The sequence below is a fragment of the Cavia porcellus genome, unplaced genomic scaffold (assembly GCF_034190915.1).
Source record: "Cavia porcellus strain 051 isolate PalLab524CR breed Dunkin Hartley unplaced genomic scaffold, mCavPor4.1 scaffold_4, whole genome shotgun sequence".
Lineage (NCBI taxonomy): Eukaryota > Metazoa > Chordata > Mammalia > Rodentia > Caviidae > Cavia > Cavia porcellus.
The window spans coordinates 8620081-8642372 of record NW_026947487.1 but is presented as its reverse complement, the minus strand read 5'-3'; the positions used below and the strand labels follow the sequence as shown (position 1 = coordinate 8642372).

Genomic DNA, 22292 nt, shown 5'->3' with positions numbered 1-22292 from the left:
AGCACTGTAATAAAAACAGCACACTGGCATAAAAATAACATATGTAGATCAATGTAACATAATAAGAGAACAATGCAACAAACCCACACAACTACAGCCATCTGATTGCAGACCAGGAAGCTAAAAATGTAAGTAAAAAAGTACACTTCCCAAGTGACACTTAAAGTAAACTGTTAAGTAGTTAACACATATTTTGGCTTCTATAAATCAATTCAAAATGGATAAATGACCTGAAACTTTGAAACGACTAAAAAAAGGAGGAGGAAACACTTAGAGCCATAGGCACATGCAAATACTTCCTGAATAAAACTCTTAAAGCCCAGAGAATATTAGGAAAGAATCAACAAATGCAACTATGTCAAACTTTTAAATTTCCACAAACAGCAGAGTGAAGAAACAGTCTACAGAATGGAAGAAAATCTTTGCCAACTCTTCCAATTTTTCTGACTTTCTGATAAAGCATTAATATCCAGAATATATAAAGAGCTCAAAAAACTTAACACTAAAAAGATCAAACAGCCCAGACATCCACAAATATAGAGTGGTGAGCAACAAAGAAAAAGCCTCTCCAAGACTTGGCATCCAGACACTGGAATATAGCAACGTGAGGAAGAGAAGGACAAAGGAAGTGGGTCCCCAGGATTCAGCATGGATCTAAAGCAAGAACTGAAGCTCAAAAGAAAAGCAAAGACAAAATCTTCAACAAAGAAAGCTGCAGGCAGTGCCTTCTCCCTCATCCCAGACTCACTGCATGACAGGAGCCATTTAAAACTGCAGATTCCAGAGTCCTCCATAGAGAAACACACCAGTGGAATGGAGCAGTAGATGAAGCAGACTGCAGTGGCTGGTGAGTTATTTGGGTTCAGATGAACAGGAAGGGGTAACTGACCAGGTGACATCTTGGAGAGGGACCAACTGAGGTTGGAAATCAAAGCAACTTCTGACTCCACCTGGTGGCTCCCAGCTCAGTTCAAGTGGGCAGGAGGAACAGGGACTGCTCCAGGCAAAATGGGTCTGATTCCAGCCTCATGGCCAGAAACTACCCTGAACTTCAGTGGAAATCAAGGTGCAAGCTTGCTGAAATTATCCACTACTCCAGGGCTGCAAAGCTACCACTAGTTTTCTGGGAATAATCAACATGGATCTGGACCCTGTCTGCACACACTGTGTGCCAGTGACAGCAGAGACATACGTTGAAGTGGATTTTTCTTTTTCTCTTTTCTTGCTTTTTGTTTTGTTTTTTCTGGTTTTTTATGTGTGAACAAAAGAGTTTAGTTTTGCTGCTGCTATTGCCTTTTGTCCTTTTTATCTCTTCCTAAACTCTCTCTCCTGTTTTCTGCAACAGTTTCTCCAAAGTTTGCATGATCTTCCTTTGTCCTACAGCCTTGCTTCTAACCTCTTCTTCTCTTAGGGCTATATTTTTTTTCCCTGAACCCCATTTAAATTTTTTCCCTTGAGGAGAAAATTGCCATATTGAGGGCTTATTTACTGCCTATAATTTTCTGGTTTGTTTTACATTTTGTTAAATAACCACAAATCTAGTTTATATGGTTTAAGGTGGAAAATTACCTCAGTTTGTCATTTTCTAAGCTGTGTTTGATGCTACTATTATTGCTAATTGTACCACATTAGCCAAAGTGACATAATTGTTCTAAACAGTTGTTCTTTCTGGTATACCAAGACTGAGATTGACTAAGCATCATAAAAAATACTACAGGCCAGTGCCAGGGGCTGGGCCACGTAGGCACCAACTTCTCATTCTCAATAAATTGAAGAGTCAGAATCTTGCAATAGACTCAAAACCCAAAAGCAAGCTACACCTATAAGTTATCTTTGAGAAGTAGTCATTTCCTAAGGATTCGAAATACTAGCAATATAACTACATAGGCAATTTAGAAGGATCAACCCAGATATTAAACTTAAAAAATGCAACCCCAGACATCCAGCTCACTAAAGGCAAACCCACAAGGTAATGAGGTGAAACTATCCAAAACCACCAGGCTGGACTATCTGAAGTGGTAATCGCAGAAATAACAAAGCAAATGCATGAATCTCTAGAAAAAAAATTAAAAATTTCTCAGAAAACTAAAGAAGTGGTCATTATAAATGAAACATGGTGATTCTACAGCATATACAAAAAAAATAAAATAAAAGAGCTTAGGTAAATGATGGAAATCAAGAATGCCGAACATAGAAAAGAAATAGAATCCATGAAACAGATTCAAACATATATCCAGAAGATTAAAAATGCCATTGAAAGTATATACAGCAGAATGAGCCAATCAGCAGAATGAGCCAATAGAAAGACAGAATCTCAGATAGAGAAAAGAGAATTGCAGTATACAATCGTGATAAGAAAGATTTCCTAACAATAGCAAGGGACCCAGAAGAAACCAATCTAGGCCATCGGTCTCTAACACCAGCACCGCCTCTCACTCACCCACCTCTAGATAAAGAAGAAGGGGCTAAGGAGGTCTCTGTATCATGGCACATACCAAGCACACTGCCCATAAATCTACTGGTGGTGAAGCACCCAGAAAACAACTGGCTATAAAAGCTGCTCATAAGAATGGATCCTCTACTGGAGGGGTGAAGAAACCCAGGCCTGGGTCTGTGGCACTCCGTGAAATTAGATGTTATCAGAAGTTCACTAAACTTCTGATTCACAAACTCCCTTCCCAGCATCTGGTTCTTGAAATTGCTCAGGACTTCAAAACAGATCTGTGCTTCCAGAGTGCAGCTATTAATGCTTTGCAGGAAGCTAATGAGGCCTATCTGGTTGGCCTGTTTGAAGGTACCAGCCTGTGTGCCACCCATGCCAAACATGTAACAATTATTCCAAAAGACATCCCAATGAGCAAGGTGCATTTGTGGCGAATGTGCTTTAAGAGTCCACTATGGTCACGCTCAAAAAATGTCTCTCTTTTTTTCCTGTGATTGATAGTTCTAAATGTTAGATATTTTTTCCCACAGGGTCAAAAGGCACCTAAGTACATCACTGAGTGGAAAATAGGGTCAAAAATCAAGTATTGGGAATTTTTACATTTTCATTTGTGTGTGAATTTCTAATATTCACGTGGAGATGTAAAGCATTAATGCAAGTCAAAATGGTTTAATGAAAGTTTCAGCACTTCAACTTTATAATAATTATAAATAAAAATCTGTTAAATTTTTCTGGACAATACCAGAATTAGGTTTAAAAAAAAACAATTAAATTTCTTATTGATAGCAACTAAATGGTGTTTGTAGCATTTTATCATACAGTGAATTCCATTCAGTCACTATACTTTTCTAACTGAGCTGTCTTACATGCTAGTATATTTTTAATATCTTTTTTATGCTGTCCTATAAGTTTGCTATTAAAATGCATTAAACTAAAAAGAAAAAGAAAAAATCAATCTAGCAGCTGCTAGATGATGCAGAGAAAAATAACAAGTTTGATCTGAGTCAATGAAAGAGCAGGAGATAACACAATTGTCATAAAAAACTTGTTCATAGACAGCATGGCAAAAATTTCCCCGGCAGGGAAAAATAATTTGACAGATAGATAAGAAAGGCTTCAATTAGCCATAACAAAAAATCTACACCAAGGCATATAATAATCAAGATTCCAGAATTTCAGCACAAGAACAGAGTATTAAACGCTGTTAGACAAAAGAAACAAATCACCTATAAAGGAAAGCCCTTCAGAATCACAGCTGATTTCTCAACACAAACCCTCAAGTCAAGGAAAGCTTGAAGTATTTCAAGCCCTAAAAGAAAACAATAATGAACCCAGATTGATGCACACTGCAAAACTATCTTTTAAAACTGATGGATAAATAAAATACTTCATGACAAAGAATACTTGAGGAAATTCATGAACACCAAAACAGCACTCTAAAATGTTCTGAAGGACATCGTAGGAAGTGGTAATAAGGATTAAAACTCCATAAACCCAAACAGAAGGAATCCATGAGGCAAGGCAAATAAATTAATAAAGGGAAAGAAGAAAAAGGAAGCTAACAACAGGAAAACAAGGATAAATAAATATGTATCAGTCATAACCCTCAAAGTTAATGGCCTCAATTCACCAATCAAAAGAAACAGAGTGGTAGAGTGGATCAAGAAGCAAGATCCAATAATGTGCTGCAAACAAGAAACACATTTAATTAAAAAAAAAAAAAAAACTCAGACTGAAAATCAAAGGACAGAAAACAATACCTCCACGAAACAAGAATCTGGAAAACAGTAAATCAAGGATAGCTATTTTATTTGCAGATCAAGTGGATTTCAAGCCAAGACTGATTAAGAGACATTTAAAAGGTCACTATATCCTGCTAAAGAGAACAATCCAGAAGGAAGATATAATCATAAATACATATGCAACAAATGCTAGTGCACCCAACTATATAAAACAAATACTAACAGGCATGAAAAATTGTTGGGAGCCGCAGCCCCGAGCCCGGTCGCCTCACTTGGCGGACGTGAGGCCTGTAGTAAAGAGTAAAGCCTGAGGTAGATTACCCCTCCCATCGAGCACGTTAGTTTCCTGCTTACCGCGTAAGCAACCCGCTCAACAATATAGTCTGCCTGGCAACTGATGATGTTAGCCAATCAGCTTGCCTTGCTTACTTTAACATGATTGGACACTGTATCCGTATATATACTGGTGCCACCCCTGGGGGGGTAGAAGAAGCCCGGAAGTAGAAGCCCAGAAGGAGCCGCGGGGAGCGGACCAAAGGAGGCTTCGGCTGGGAGCGATCCCAGGGCAGGCTGTACGGAGAAGAAAAATAAAAGAAAAGGTTGTCCACTGCCAGACTTTGTCGTGTGTCCTTCCTGCCGGCCGGGAGCGGACATCGACATTTGGGGGCCCGCCCGGGGACTGATCACTCCCGAGACGTGACAGCGGACAACGCTCCAGTACAGAGCTGCGAGACAGGTGAGTTGGGGATAAGCCTGGGCTCTGGGTGGCGAGCACCTACAGGGCTTTTAGACTCCCCTCAGGCTCACGCGTAAGTGGCGGATTCCTTGGGCCTCACGCGGTGAGTAACATATTAAAAAATGGGAAACATGCTAGGTAGTAACATTAAGAGCGAGGGTGGTTGTGGAGAAAGCTCTCAAGAGCTTACAAAAGTACGCAGGGTATTTGAGCAGGCCCAGTCAGGGAGCTCCCGAGAGGGGCCTGTCAAGGGGAACAAAGATGCTAAGGAGGAGGACGGGGCTCTAGCCTCGGAGTCGTCTGACTCCGAGGACGAGGGAAAGTTGAATGGCAAGGAGGCCAAAGAGACCAGCTGTCAGGAGCCCAAGTCGCTCGATAAGGAGTCACAGGGTTCTTTTCCAGCGTTGCGCCGCGAATTGCGCTCTGCTCAACCTGGTCTGCGGAGGAGTAGAGAGCTCCTGAGCGCTCCCCGGCGCGAGAGGGAGGCGATCCCTCGCCACGAGGCGGCCGCCTGGGAGCTCCCTCCCCTTTCGCCAGAACAGGAAGTGATGCACGGGCCCCCATTTTCCGCCCAATCACGGCCGCCGTCTTATGCTCCGCCGCCGGCGGGTCGGTATTTTTACAGGCGGCTTTGGCAGGGGGGACGCTTGTCTCATGAGGTACATCCACCTGGGATAGATAGTGGCCCCTACGGGATATTTCCTGTACAAGTAGCTATGGGCCAGGGACGCAATGCATGGGAGCCTTTTGAGATAAAGCAGATTAGAGAACTTAAAAATGCAGTTACAACCTTTGGGCCGACTGCGCCTTACACCATTGCCATGCTGGAGAATCTGTCTTCTGGGCCCCTCACCCCCGCGGACTGGATTCAGCTGGCAAAGGCGTGTCTGCCCTCGGGCAGTTACCTGGATTGGCGAGCCTGGTACGCAGAGTTCTCTGCAGAGCAGGCTGAGAGAAACGCCAATCGGGGAAACCGGGGGTGGAACAAAGAAATGCTTATGGGAGAAGGTCGGCACGCTGATGATCAGACTCAGTTCCCCGGCGCTGTCTATGAACAAATCAATGCCATAGGGCTCCGCGCCTGGAAGCAAGTAAGTGGTGCCGGAACAGCCTCCTTGTGTCTTTCAAAAATAATTCAGGGTACCACAGAGCCATTTGTTGACTTTGTGGCCCGAATGCAAGATGCTGCCGATAAAATATTTTCTGATCCGGGAGTGGCTCGACCGCTGGTAAGGCAGCTGATTTTCGAGCAATGTACAAAGGAGTGCAAGGCAGCGATAGCTCCTCATAAGAACAAGGACCTCAACGCCTGGATTAGGATATGCAGAGAGATAGGGGGGCCGCTCTCCAACTCGGGAGTGGCTGCTCTCCTGGCCGCGGCTGTACAGCAGAGGGGACCTCGTGGGTTAGAAGGGGAATGTAAGGCTAAAAGGTGTTTTGCCTGCGGGGAGCCAGGACACATTAAACGTCATTGCCCAAACAATGCAGATGCTAGGCCTCGCCCTAGGAATGAAGAACCATATGTTTGTGGGCGATGCAAGAAGGGATCACACAAAGCTGAGGAGTGTAGGTCGGTCTTTGATGCTCAGGGCAACCGTATTTGTGGACGAGATGCTACAGAGCCAAAAAACGGCCAGAGGGGGCCCCCTTCACAGGCGGGCCCCCGCCCCAGAGACAGGACAGCTCAGGGTGGCAGCCTTCAACAAGGGCCACCCCTGGGTCAGCAGGTGTGGACCTCAGTGTCGCCTCCAGACTTATACAGAAGGTCACCATTAGGATGGATGGCGTTAGGACCCTAAATGACATGCAAAAGCTATTGGGAGACATTAATTGGATTAGGCCATATTTACATATACCAAATTCAGATCTCAAACCCCTGTTCGACCTTCTGAAGGGAGACCCAGATATAGCCTCCCACAGGAGGCTCACTCCTGAGGCAAGAGCTGCCTTACAGAGAGTGGAAAAAGCCTTAGGTGGGGCTACCTTACACAGAATTGAACCAGGGCGACCCTTTGATGTCTGTTTGCTACAGACTAGTCTACAGCCCACAGCGGTGATTTGGCAGAAAGGACCACTACTGTGGATACACCCTAAGGTCTCACCTGCAAAAGTCATAGAGCATTACCCGGAGGCAGTCGCTTCATTGGCCCTTGAAGCGCATGATAGAGCTGTCCAACATTTTGGCTCAGGACCACAAGCCATCCGAGTACCCTATACCGCCAGCCAGATCAAGACCCTGGCTGCCTGCATAGATACATGGGCCATTCTGAGATGTGTTTTCCATGGGGATATAAACAATCAATACCCTAAAGACCCTATCTTGTCATTTGTCACTCAGCACCCTATAATTTTTCCAAAGGTTACTGCCTCTGAGCCATTAGTCCCAGCAACTACAATATACACAGATGGCTCCAAGACGGGGATAGGCGCCTATGTGATCCTAGGCAAGCCCCCGGTTACCATACAATTTGAACCTGATCAGCCTCAGGTGGTGGAACTGCAGATCGTTAAAATGATTCTTGAACGGTTCTCAGAAGCCATTAATATTGTCTCCGATTCTAGGTATGTGGTCAATGCTATGCAAGTGCTTGAGACTGCCGGTTTAATTAGATCCACTTCCACAGTGGCTGGGCTGTTCCTGTCTATCCAGACATTGCTTCAGAACAGACACCATAAGGTCTTCACCACCCACATAAGAGCACATACATCCCTGCCGGGGCCCATGGCACAGGGGAATGCGGCTGCTGATACTGCCACTCGCCCGTTATGGATTTTTACCTTACTAACACCAATCGAGCGAGCCCGTGCCTTCCATGATAAGTTTCATGTCAATGCCAGGACACTAGCAAACCATTTCCATGTTTCCAGAGCAGATGCACGAGATATCGTGCGACTATGTGACTCCTGTGCCACATACAAACCTGCCATACCGATGGGAGTAAACCCTCGAGGTTTGATCCCTGGTGATGTTTGGCAGATGGACATCACACATATACAGGAGTTTGGGACTCTTAAATATGTTCATGTTTCCACAGACACCTGTTCTCACGTCATATTTGCAACAGCAGAAACAGGTGAAAAAGTGTCTAATGTGATCAATCATTGCCTGGCGGCTTGGGCCGCATGGGGCAAACCAAAAATATTAAAAACTGATAATGGACCAGCCTATATAGGCAAAGCCTTCAATGAGTTCTGCAAAATGATGGAGGTTCAATTAAAACATGGTATCCCATACAATCCCCAAGGTCAAGGAATCATTGAGAGGGCTCATAGAAGCCTCAAAGAAATTTTACAAAAACAAAAAGGGGGAGTAGGCCAAGGCCTGGCCCCAAAGGCACGATTATCCATGGCACTATTCACACACAATTTTTTAAATTTAAATAATGATAATTGCTCCCCAGCTGTGGAGCACTGCAACCCTTCCCCCAACCATAAAGGGTGGGTGAAGTGGAAAGATGTCCTGACAGGACAATGGATGGGCCCGGATCCAGTGGTCAGCTGGAACCGAGGCGCGGTTTGTGTTTTCCCACAGGAACCGGGACGAGAACCACTGTGGATACCGGAGAGACTGACACGGGCAACAAAGCCCTCGACTGAAGATCAGACCTGCCCTACCGGAGATCCATCACAGACCAACCAACAAGATGAATAGAAATAGCGGTAGCCCGAAATGGACAAGAAGATCCTCAGGCATATGCATGGCTCGCTCGCCTAGCCTACGACCGAGTCTAGGGACGGTGAGCTTCCCACACTCCTCCTCTAAAAAATTATGACATAGCTGGGTAGGAGAGTCAATGACGGGTAAGAGCGTACTCCCCCGGTGCGACTCAACCTAAGCCAGGCCCTACCCCATCCTGCACGTAAGCCGCTGGACTGTTAGATGCTGCCCAGGTCTAAATTTCTCTCCGAGGGGATTTCTTTACGGAGAGGAAATGAGTGCAAGCTTGTGTGCATCCAGGTTCCGTCCAGTTTGTGCCTGGCCCTAGAAAAAGGACGAGGGCCTCAGGGCCTTGGCAGACCATGGCACGGCCGACCAGGGTCTAAGCCAAGGACCTACGGTGGGCCTACGCATAGGGCATAAGCCTCTGCACCCAGTCCAGAAAGGGCTACGATGCGCACATTCATAAAAAATAAAAAAGGGGGAGATGTTGGGAGCCGCAGCCCCGAGCCCGGTCGCCTCACTTGGCGGACGTGAGGCCTGTAGTAAAGAGTAAAGCCTGAGGTAGATTACCCCTCCCATCGAGCACGTTAGTTTCCTGCTTACCGCGTAAGCAACCCGCTCAACAATATAGTCTGCCTGGCAACTGATGATGTTAGCCAATCAGCTTGCCTTGCTTACTTTAACATGATTGGACACTGTATCCGTATATATACTGGTGCCACCCCTGGGGGGGTAGAAGAAGCCCGGAAGTAGAAGCCCAGAAGGAGCCGCGGGGAGCGGACCAAAGGAGGCTTCGGCTGGGAGCGATCCCAGGGCAGGCTGTACGGAGAAGAAAAATAAAAGAAAAGGTTGTCCACTGCCAGACTTTGTCGTGTGTCCTTCCTGCCGGCCGGGAGCGACCATCGACAAAAAATCTAAAAAGCACTAATACAATTGTATTGGGGAATCTCTCTATATACCACTGTCACAAAAAGACACATAAAAGATTTAAAAAATCAACAATGAAACATTAGAACTAAAAAAATTTTTCAACAAATTTACTAAATGTCTACAGAGTGTTTCAACCCACAACATCAAAATATACATTCTTCTCTGCTGCACACAGGGCATTCTTCAAAACAGATCACGCACTGGCTCACAGAATCTGCTTAGGTAAATGCAAAGGAACTGAAATTACCCCATGCATATTATCAAAACATAATGCAATGATATTGGAAATTACTGGCAAAAGAAACCACAGAACTTCAAAAACACATGAAAATTAAATAACAGCCTCCTGAACTACAAATGGATAACATACAAAATTAAGAAACTGACAGCTTTTACCATTAAATGATAATCACAACACAAAACACCAGAACTTATGGGCCCTAATGAAAACAGTCCTATAAGGGAAATGTATAGCGATGAAGATCCATAAAAAGTGTGAGCTCAGACAACTAACTTAATGTTGTCCCTCAAGCATCTAGAAAAAGAAAAGACAGTCAAGCCTAAAGCTCATTCAGAGTAAATTATAAAGCTCATAGAAGAAATTAATATAAGAGGGACTAAGAAAATAATACATCATTGGGTGTGGTGGCACATGCCTGTAATCCCAGCACTAGGGAGGCTGAGGCAGGAAGATCATTGCAAGTTTCAAGACAAGCCTAGGGTACAAAGTGAACCCAAGGCTAGCTTGAAAGCATAGTGAGACCCTGTCTCAAAAGGCCAAGAAAAAAAAAGAAACAAAATAATACAAATAATCAGTAAATCGAGTTGGTTCTTTGAAAGTTTAAATAAAATCAACAAAGTGGTAGCCAACCTTATCAAAAAGGAAAAACAAGACTCATTTATTCAATTAGGAATGAAAAGGGTACAATCAAAACAGATCCTGCAAAAATCTAGATCATCTATATAAGATGGAAAATGCAGACGAAACGAACAGATTCCTATATACATATGAACTACCAAAGCCAAATCAAGAAGATATAAAAATCTTAAATAAACCAATATCAATCAATGAAATCAAAGATGTAATTAAAAACCTACCAAAAAAGAAAAGCCTGGGACCTAACTGATTCACTGATGAATTCTATAAGAAATTTAAAGAAGACCTAATACTGCTGCTTCTCAAACTCCTTCATGAAACTGAAAGAGAAACAATGCTCACAAATTCTTTCCTGGAAGCATTTAACTGAAACCAAAACCCAACAAGAAAAGGATCCACAAAAACATCCAACCAAGAAAATAGGTCAATCTCCCTAAAGAACATAGATGCATAAATCCTCAATAAGATACTGGCAAACAATGTGGCTGTTATGGATTAAAAACTGATGCAACTTAACACCAGCTGAATTGGTGCTGAGCGTAGATGTTCCACCTGAGGAAAGTTGCCAGCATAAATAGAGATGTGGAAAAGATGAAGTGAGGCACTGTGGATTTCTCTAAGTGTTGCTGTTTGAACGGCTGGTTCTCCTGGAAAAGCTTGTCATTGTTATTTTCCCCAGTGAGTGTGACCACTGTCATCGGAGGAACTTGGAACTTTTGAACTTGTTGATGAGTGGCTGTAGTTCACTTTTGGGGAGCGCTGGTCCTTACATCGAGCATTACTTCCTGGCTCCAGAGGGAAAGATGTGTGCCGCTTAATCTCCAGGACAAACTCATCATGCTGTCTTTCTGGCATGTACTCAATTGTTACTTATCATTAGAGGAGCTCGGGACTTCCGTGTAGCTGAGGATGGCTGTGGTGCTTTTCAGGACAGCCCTGGTCTTTATTATAAGCATGACTTCTTGGCTCCAGTGTAGAACCCTCAACCTACCATCACAGCTCCTTCACCTCAACTTTCTAGCTTCCACTGCTGACCTTTGGGCCTTCCCAGCACGGATCCATAAAACAAACTGGTATGAGTCCTTTTCCTGGGCTCTAGACCTCCAGGTGGAATCGTGGGAGGCATTGTCATGGGCTCTAGGTTTTCATCTGGACCGATGCAGGATACTGCTGTGGGATCCAGGCCCTTGGCTAAATATTCTGTATCTTTAGCGTTGTGGACAGATTTTCTGCACTTTCTTGTGCTTTACTCTGGGTAACCATCATAAAATAATAATATAAATTCTGTGTCCTGATTCTAACTGTTCTCCTTACAACCCCTGACTACAACAGTTGGCAAACCATGACCAAGTAGGATTCATCTCAGAAATGCAGGGATGGTTTACCATATGCAACTCAATAAACATAATACACTATATTGAAAGAGCCAAGGACAAAAATCACATATCATCTCAATAGATGCAGAAAAAGTGTTTGACAAAGTCCAACACCCATCCATCACCAAAACCATACAGAAAATCAGAATAGATGATCTGTTTTCTCAATCTGGTAAGAGCCATCTGTAACAAACCAACAGCCAGAATCATACTAAATGGACAAAAACTGAAATGTTTCCCTCTAAAATCAAGAATAAGGGAGTTGGGGATTTAGCTCAGCAGCATAAGCACCTGCCTGGCAAGTGTGAAGTCCTGAGTTCAATCTCCAGTACCACAAAAAAAAAAAAAAAAAAAAAATCAAGAATAAGACAAAGGATGCCCACTGTCACCACTTTTATTTAATGTTCTGGAAACATTAGCCAGAGCAATTAGACAAAAGAAACGGATAAGAGGAATGACAATAGGAAAGAAAGAGTTAAATTATTATTTGTGGATGAAATGATACTCTACAAAGAAGACCCAAAACCTCCACCAAAAGATCTCTACAATTAATAAACAAATTCAATAGCTTAGCCAGATATAAAATCAATACTCAAAAATTAATAGCTTTCCTGTACATGAATAAAAAACTCACAGAGACAGAAATTAGGTAAACAATACCTTTCACAATAGCATCCAAAAAAAAAAATACCTAGGAATCAATCTGATGAAGGAAGTACAAGACTTTTACATTAAAAACTACAGCACTCTAAAAAACAGATCAAAGAGGTTATCAGAAAATGGAAAGATATCCCTTGCTCATGGGTAGGAAGAACCAATATCATGAAAGTGGCCATATTTCCAAAATTGTTATACAGATTTAATGCAACTCTGATCAAAATTCCAACAGCTTATCTACCAGAATTAGAGACAACAATCCTAAAATTCATTTGGAGCCAGAATTGCAAAGGTAATTCTGGGCAAAAAAGGCAAGGCAGATGGCATCACAATGTCTGAATTGAAATTATACTACAGAGCTACTGTGATAAAAACAACATAGCAGGGCCAGGGATTTAGCTCAGTGGCACAGCATCTGCTTAGCAAGCACAAAGTCTTGAGTTGGATTCCCAGTTCAAAACAAGACCCAAAGATCTATCAAACAAATTAGAATATGTGAAAACAACTTCCAGTATACTCAACCAGATCTGTATTTGACAAATGTGCCAAACACATTCGCTGGAAGAAGACAGCCTCTTTAATAAATGGTGTTGGAGAGTCAGTGATACAGCTTAGTGGCGTACTGCCTACCTGGCAAGTGCAAAGTCCTGAGTTCAATTCCTGGTACCATAAACAAACAAATAAACAGTAGTGGAAAAACTGGCTTTCCACATACCAAAGATTAAAACTAGATCCGTATCTTTCACCATGCACTAAACTAAAATTGAAATGGATAAAAAAATCTAAATATTAAAGTAGAAACATTAAATTTGCTGAAAGACAGAATACATAAAACTCTTAAAGACATTGGAGTAGGCAAAGACTTTATGAATAAAACTCCAATTTCACAGCAACTATCACAAAGAATCAACAACTGAGATCTCATCTTATTAAAAAGCTTTTGCATAGCAAGAGAAACCACCAACGGAGTGAACAGACAACCCACAGCGTAGAAAAAAATTTCTGTCAGCTGTTCCTCAGACAAAACACTAGAATATATATCTAGAATATACGAAGAACTCAAAAAATCAGACCTCCCAAATTTAAAGACCTAATCCAAAAACGCGTATCTGGGATAAATACATATATCTTAGATAAAGAAATACGAACAATGCCTGGCACACACACACACACACACACACACACACACACACAGCAAATAAATTTGTGAAAAAATGTTCATTTGAGAAATGCAAATTAAAAGTGTTTAGATTCCATCTTACCCCAGAAAGAATGACTATTATCAAGGAATCATCAAATAACAAATGATGGCATGGTTGTGAGGAGAAAAGAATCCTTCTTCAGTTTGCTGAGAGTGTAGACTGGTGCCACCACTATGGAAACCAGTGTGGCGATCCCCAAAAAACTAAGGACTAGAAGTGCTATTTGATCCAACTATTCCTCTTCTTGGTATCTTCCCCAAAGAACTGAAAGCATCACACCAGAGCAATATATGCATACCCACATTTACATAGGCACAGCTTTTAATAGCTAAATCTTGGAAATAACCCCTAATGCCCACCAACTAATGAATGGATAAAAAAGATGTGTGTTGGGGCTGGGGATTTAGCTCAGCGGCATAAGCGCCTGCCTTGTAAGCAGGCAGTTGTGAGTTTGATCCCCGGTACCGATAAAAAGGAAAAAAAAACAAAAGATGTGTGTTTTTTTAGAATGGAATACTACTCTACTATAAAGAATAGGCTTCAGCCATTTCTAGCTAAATGGATGCGCCTTGAGAGCATACTCTTAAGTGAAGTAAATCATACACATGTGTAAATACCACCTTTGCTTCTTTGATGTGAGAAACTGAAATATGGACCAAAATGTATAACAAGTAGTGTGAAATAGGAAGGAAATGTGCAAATGGCAATGAACCCTGTAAATATGGTCCAAAATGTATAACAGGTAGTGTGAAATAGAACAAAATTTTCAAATGGTAAGGGGAATTAGAGAGGGAAAAGGGAGAGGGGAAAAGGAAAAGGAAGGAAGAGGAAAGGACAAGAAAAAAAACAAGAAAACAAAGAAAAAATAGAAAAATAAAGCATTTATAAACAAAAGGGGTAAAGAGGCTGAAGGGAGAGTAGGGGATGAGAGAAAGAAAGTATATCAAGGAACAAATCCCTTATAATGAGTGTGATCATTACATGTACATAAAATGTATCAAGAAATTCCTTTAATAAAAAAACTGAACACTCCAATCAGTAAATGGGCAAAAGAATTGAATAAATATCTCTCAAAGAAATACAAATGATCAATAAGCATATGAAAAAATGTCCAACAAGTTCAGCCACTAGGGAAATGTAAGGCTTATTTGTACTACACTGAGATTCCATTTCACCCCCATTAGTGATGACTATGTAACAATACAAAAAAACCAATAAACTGTGATAAGGATACAAAGGAAAAAAGAACTGCTCTAAAAAAAATTAGTACAAACACTACAAAAATCACGTTCCTCAAAACACTAAAAACAAAGCTAACATTTAATTCAAGAATACTACCCCTTGGCATATATGTACCCAGTCATACCTCTCCTGGGTAAACTATTGCAGAAAGAATTAAAGATATCATACTGTAAGAATACATGTATACCTACTGTTTCTCACAATGCAATTCCCAACATAGAAACAGCCTATGTCCCCATCAACAAACAGATAAAATGTAGGATATCTATACACAGTGGAATATTATTTACCCATATAGAAGAATGCCATCATGCCATTTTCGGGAAAGATTTTGAGAGTATATTTTATTTATTTTAAAGAGATTAAGACAAAACAGGACATAACAAAGCAGACAGAACAGAACAATATAAGCAACACAGTATTTCACCAGAAGACAGCCTATAATTAACAGTAACTATCATAATGTCTTTCTTTGAAATAGTTGAGCATAACTTCATTTACAATAGTATCAAACATAACAAAATAGTATAAAACCATTAAAGAGGATGAAAGAATTATAGGGCATTCAGAATCAAATAACAGAAAACAAACAATGGCTACTCTATTATCTCATTTTCCATAGAAAATTTGTTTTTACTATCACACATAATACAATCCAGTAAGATACAACATGATAGAACCAATGGAAACAGAAGGACAAAAGCACAGTAGGACTTCAGAGGAAGATATTAAATCAGCACTGTCTATTATAATATAATGTCTTTTCTTCAAAATAGCTGTTCATTACCATCACAGAAAAGAAAATCAAACAGACCAAGATAAACCCATTCCAACTAATGAATGCAATCATTTTAAGGCTTCAAAGCAATGTAATGGGGAATCATGATTACCATAAACTCTTACGTACTCTTACCATTTCTTACACTAGGGAGACTATACAATACTTATACATGTGAGTTTCATTTATTTTGCTTATGAGTATGGTCTCAAGTTGTGTCCATTTATTTATAAATATCTCAATGTGATCATTCTTTATAGCTGAGTAGTATTCCATTGAATAAAAATACTACAACTTTTTGACCCATTCCTCAGTTGATGGACACTTAGGTTGTTTCCAAGATCTGGCTATTACAAATTGTGCTGCTATAAACATGGGTGCACATATATCACTGTGGTATGACGCTTTCATATTTCATAGGCATATTCTTCTGGGAATATGCCTAGAAGTGGAATAGCTGGGTCGAAGGGGACTTCCAATCCCAGCTTTTTGAAGAAACCAGACTCATCCCCTCAATGGTTGCACCAGTCTACACTCCCACCAACAGTGCAGGAGAGTTCCTTTTTTCCCACAGCCTCTCCAGCATTTGTTGTTAGTAGTTTTCTTGATTCTGGCCATTCTTTCAGGAGATGTAATCTCAGTGTTGTTTTAATTTGCATTTCTCTAATGACTAATGATGATGAATATTTTTTCATGTATTTATTTGCCATTTGTATTTCTTCATATGAGAACTGTGTATTCGTCTCAGATGCCATTTTTGAATTGGATCCTTGAATTTCTGGAGTCAGTTTTTTTTTTAATTCTTTGTATGTTTTAGACAGAAGGAAGTCCTTTGTCTGAGGGACAGTTCACTAAGATTGATCCCAGTTTGTGGTTTTCCTTTTCACTATGCTGGAGATTTCTTTTGATATGCAGAAACTTTTTAATAAAATGTAATCCCAGCTATTGATTCTGGGAAGTAGTTCCCGTGCGGTTTGATTCCTGTTCACGAATTCTCTACCTACCGCTATGTCGTCAAGATTTTTACCTACTTTGTCTTCCAACATATTTAGTGTTTCTGTTTTAATGTTCAGATCTTTGATCCATTTAGATTTTAGTTTAGTATATGGTGGTAGGCATGGGTCTAGTTTTAATTTTTGGCATATGGAGAGCCAGTTTTTCCAGCACCATTTATTAAAGAGACTATGATTCTTCCAGTAAACATGTTTGGCCTCTATCAAAGATAAAATATTAAGTGTGTTGGTAGTTGTGGTTGTATCTTTAATCTATTCTACTGATCTTCAGATCTATTTTTATTCCAGTACCATGTGGATTTTATACAGTAGCTTTGTAGTAGAACTTCAAGTGAAGGATTGCAATGCCTCCGGCCTTGCCTTTGCTGCTCAGAATTGCCTTTGCTATTCCAAGTCTCTTCTGGTTCCAGATGAATTTTAAGAGTGATTTCTCTAGATCTACGAGATATGTTGATGATATTTTTATTAGGATTGCATTGAATCTGTGTAACAGTTTTGGGAGAATAATCATTTTCACAATATTTATTCTTCCTATCCATGAACAAGGGATGTCTTCCCATTTTCTGAGATCGCCTTCAATTTGTTTTCAGAGTATCATAATTTTCCCTGTATAGATCTTTTACAACTTCTATGAGATTAATTCCGAAGTATTTCATTTTTTTGGATGCTAGTGTAAAGGGTGTGGCTTCTCATTTCTCTCTCCATGATTTTGCTGTTAGTGTATAGAAATGCTACTGATTTTTGAGTATTGATTTTGTATCCAGATCCACTGCTGAATTTATTTATTATATCTAGGAGTCTTTCAATGAGTTTTGGGGGTCTTCTATGTAGAGTATCATGTCATCTGCAAATAACAATTTAACTTCCTCTTTTCCTATCCCTTTTATTTCTCTCTCTTGTCTAATTGCTCTGGCTAGTATTTCCAGTAATATATTGAATAGGAGTGGTGATAAGGGACATCCTTGTCGTGTGTCTGATTTTAAGGTAAAGGCCTTCAGTTTTTGGCCATTTAACATGATGCTGGCTATTGGCCTGTCATAGATGGCCTTTATTATATTGAGGTAAAGACCACCTATTCCAATTTTCTGTAAGGTTCTTATCATTAATGAGTGTTGGACCTTATCAAAAGCATCTATGTATCTACAGAAATGATCATATGATTCTTAACTTTGGCTTTATTGATATGGTGGATTACATTTACCGACTTATGTATGTTGAACCATCCTTGCATGCCTGGGATGAATCCCACTTGGCTGTGATGTATAATCTCTTGATGATTTGCTGCATCCTGTTTGCCAATATTTTATTGAGGATTTTTGCATCTGTGTTCACTAGGGAGACTGGCCTGTAGTTCTCTTTTTCAGTTGGGTTCTCTTTCTCAGGTTTTGGTATGGTACTAGAGTAATATTTGCTTCAACGAATGACTTAGGAAGGATTGCTTCCCTTTCGATTTCATTAAAGAGTTTGAGGAGTGTCCGCATTGTCTTCTTTGTAGTTCTTATAGAATTCACACTGAATCTGACTGGGCCTGGGCTCTTCTTTGTAGGTAAAGACTTACGTACATTTTCAATTTCATTAATAGAAATTGGGTTATTCAGCAGTTTTACATCTTCTTGACTCAGCTTTGGTACTTCACATATCTAGGAATCTGTCCATTTCCGTGCTATCGAACCTATGAGAGTAGAGGTTTTCGAAATAGGTGTTGATATCTTCTGTATTTCCACAGAATCTGTAGTGATTTCACATTTTTCATTCCTTATTGTATGAATTTGAGCTTTTTCTTCCCTTTTTTAAAATAAGGTTGGCTAGGGGCTTATCAATTTTATTTATTCTTTCAAAGAACCAACTCTTTCATTCATTGATTCTTTGTTTTCTTAGTCTCTATTGCATTAATTTCTACTCTTGATTTTTATAATTTCCTCTTCTTTTGGCTTTGGGCTTGACTTGCTCTTCTTTTTCTAGATGTTTGAGGTGTAGCATCAGGTTGTTTATTTGTATTTGTTCTGTTTTCCTGATGTGCAATAAATTTTCCTTTGAGGACTGCTTTCATTGCATCCCACAGATTCTGCTAAGTTGTATTTATATTTTCATTTGCTTGTAGGTATTGTTTAATTTCTTCTTTAATTTCCCCTGTGACCAACTGATTGCTCAAGAGTATATTATTCAATTTCCATGTGTTAGTGGGAGTTTTTCCATTTATCATTAATTTCCTAATTTCCATTTATCATTAATTAATGATGCTATAATCTGATAACATGTATGGGATAATTTCACCTGTTGTGCAAAAATTTATTTAAGTATGTTCTGAGGGCTAGTATATGGTCTATTTTCGAGAATGTCCCATGTACTGCTGAGAAGAATGTTGTTGGATGGAATACTCTGTATATGTCAATCATGTCCATTTGTTCACATGTGTGATTCAGTTCTGTTATTTCTTTGCTGATTTTCTGTCTGGTTGATCTGTCTCTTGGTGTCAATGGTGTGTTAAGGTCTCCTGTTATAATTGTTATTGCTAATCTGATTTTTCATTTCTATTAATATTTGCTTTGTGTAACTGGGTGTTCTGGAATTTGGTATATATATATATATATATTAAGATTGTTATCTCTTCTTCTTGAAGTTTTCTCCTAACCAGTATGAAGTGACCTTCTTTATCTCTTAGGACCATTCTTGGTTTGAAGTTTACATTGTCTGCAAACAAAATAGCTACCCTCGCTTTTTTTTTTTTTTTTTGGTTCCTGTTGCATGAAGTATTGTTTTCCATTCTTTGACTTTCAGTCTGTGAGTATCCTTTTGGGTTAGATGGGTTTCTTGTAGACAGCATATGGTTGGATATTGTTTCTTGATCCATTCTGCCACTCTGTTTAATTGGTGAATTGAGACCATTTACATTAATGGTTATAACTGTTATATGTTGGTTTATTGTTGACATGTTATCTTTCTGCTGTTACATCTTTATCTGTCCATTCTGTTTGTCTGCCTTGCTTAGTGGTTTTATCCTAAGTGTATCTAAACTGTCTTTCAGTATTCTTTGCAGGGTTGGCTTGGTGATCGTGAAGTTCTTCAGCTGTTCTTTGTCATGGAAGTATCTCATTTCTCCATCGATTTTGAAGGACAGTTTTTCAGGGTATATCAATCTAGGTTGGAAATCATTTTCCTTTAGCATCTGAAATACTTCAACCCATGCTCTTCTTGACTTCATTGTTTGTGCTGAGAAGTCTGCTGAAGTTCTGGTAGGTTTTCCTTTATAGGTGATCTGTCTCTTCTAACAGATTTTAATATTCTATTCTTATGTTGGACTTCTGGGATAGTGATTATTATATGCCTGGGTGTAGTTTTATTTGGGTTATGGCTATTTGAATCCTAATGTCAGTTTCCATTCTCATGTTTGGGAAATTTTCAGCTATTACTTCTGTAAATAACCTCTTGATATCATTTGTGTTGTGCCCTTCTTTTTCATTTATCCCTATCAATCATATGTTGTTTTTCTTTGAATCATCTTGCAGCCGTTGAATTGTTATTTCCTGATTCCTTGTTATTTTTAAAAGATCTTTCCTTTCCTGTCAACTAGCTGCAATCTTGTCTTTGAGGTCTGAAATTCTATCTTCACTTTCATTCAGGCAGTTTTGACAACTTTCAATGGTATTTTTGATTTCCTGTATATCTCTTTGAATCTGCTTTATGTATTGTTTGTTTCTTATATTGTTCATCCAGGGATTCTATCTTTTTATTTTGCTCCTCTAATTTTTTAACTGTATCTTCTTTAGATATGTTCAGCATCTCTTCATTATTTTTATCATTTCTTCTTTTACCTGAGAGATTATTTCTAGCTTGAATTCCTTTAAAGCTTCCCAGAGTTGTTTATTTCAGTTACTATTATTTCAGGTATTTCAGGTGTATGGCATATATTTTCTTCTATGTACATGGCTTCTAGGCTTTCTTGGGATAGGCTGGATATTTCAGAATGCATTTTGGAATTTCGTTTTGTCATTTCCCTGTATTTTCATGTGTCAAGTGTTGTTCCAAAGCTTCCCCGGGCATATTGGAACTCATCTCCTATGTCCTGGCTCCTGAAACTCCTCTGGCAGTGCAGCTCCCTGGATTGAAATGTCACTGGGGCATGGCCCAGGCAGGCCCAAAAACCTCCTCTGGCAGCGCAGCTCCCCAGATTGAAAGAAGGCCACTGAATGTGGCCCAAGTAGGCCCAAAACCTGCAGAATCCAGTCCAACGTGGCTGCAAGCTGGGTGAGTCCCTGACCACTGAGAGCAAAGATCTCAAACTCTCCCAGGGCTCGATGGTATGCAGGGACCCAACTCCTCAGGCAGAGAAGTTCCCCGGATTGAAAGGTCACCAGGTGCAGCTCAGGCAGACCCTAAACCTTCTCCGAAAGCGCAGCTTCCTCCTCCCCATTTTACATGTATACAGAGACATGCACAAAAAAAATTCACTGAGCCAGTGCCACAGTCCACCACGCAGGGAGGCAGGGAGCATGCATGGCGCTGGGCACGCGCTCTGCCAAAACTTCCCACAGCTGTCCATTCTGCAACCCTCTCAGAGAGTATATGTTAAATGAAAAAATGAAATAAGGTCAGACAGAAAATTTAAATTTTCTTTTTTTAAAATTTTTTGGTACCAGGGATTGAACTCACAACTGCACGCGTGGAAGGCAAGTGCTTATGTAGCTGAGCTAAATCCCCAGCCCCAAACAAAAAATTTTAAAAAAAATTTTTTGAAAAATGGAAGAGGACAAGACTGGGAGCAGAATGCTTGCTTTGATGTCCTGTGGCTTGCTTAGCAAAGAACGTGGGAGACGCTCGAGCCCCAGAGGCGATGACCTTTGAGGATGTGGCTGTGAACTTCAGCAGTAAAGAGTGGACTTTGCTGAGTCCATCCCAAAACAAGCTCTACAGAGATTTGATGGGGGAAACTTTAAAAGCATGGTAACTATAGGAGGACTTGGGGATAACCAGGAAGTTGAAAAAGAATGCAAAATTTACTGGAGACACTTAAGAAATGACAAGGTAGGGAAATGCTATGGACATAAATATTGGAATCAGTGTAAAAAAGTGTTCATTTGTGCTCCAGAAGCTAATTGGGTGTGAAAGAAGCAGACACCTACCATGATATTCAGATCCATAAAAAACATCACAGTAGAGGGAAACCCTATGTATGTAAGCAAAGTGGGGATGCTTTCAGGACCCAAAGTGAAAGTGAAATACATGAAGAAACTCACACTTGGGATTAATCCTATGCAGTATGGGAATAGTCTCAGCACACATGATGATTGTTATATATCTGAAAGGGCTCACTGGGCAGAAATCCTACGTGGATTAGCAATGTGAGAAATATGTCAGTCCACACACTTTGTTAAATATATAGAAAAAGCCTCACTGGTCAGACTTTTTAGATATAAGTTTAGTTTACAAGTCCCAAGGAGACCTGATGAAATAATTAATACAAACTTTTGATGTCAATATTTCTTCACAAATTTTCCAGAAAATTTTCCAGATAAATCTGAGGTGGAGCTCTCCTCGAGTGCACAGGTTGTATGGTTTTCAGTTAATCACTTGTACCTATCTAGATTTTTAAATGTGACTTTGGGCTTCAACATACAACTTTTAATTAAACATGGTA

The 22292-nt window shown here is 40.3% G+C and overlaps 2 protein-coding genes across 11 annotated transcripts in view; one reads left to right on the top strand and one right to left on the bottom strand.

Moving 5' to 3' along the window:
* Positions 1-22292, bottom strand: part of Myo9a (myosin IXA) — a 351801-nt gene that overhangs the window by 226780 nt on the left and 102729 nt on the right. The gene's annotated exons all lie outside the window — the stretch shown is intronic.
* Positions 2485-20906, top strand: LOC106025193 (histone H3.3A-like). The gene is made up of 2 exons (XM_063246757.1): positions 2485-2862; positions 20673-20906. The coding sequence occupies exons 1-2, from the start codon at positions 2485-2487 to the stop codon at positions 20904-20906; spliced, it is 612 nt and encodes a 203-aa protein (XP_063102827.1).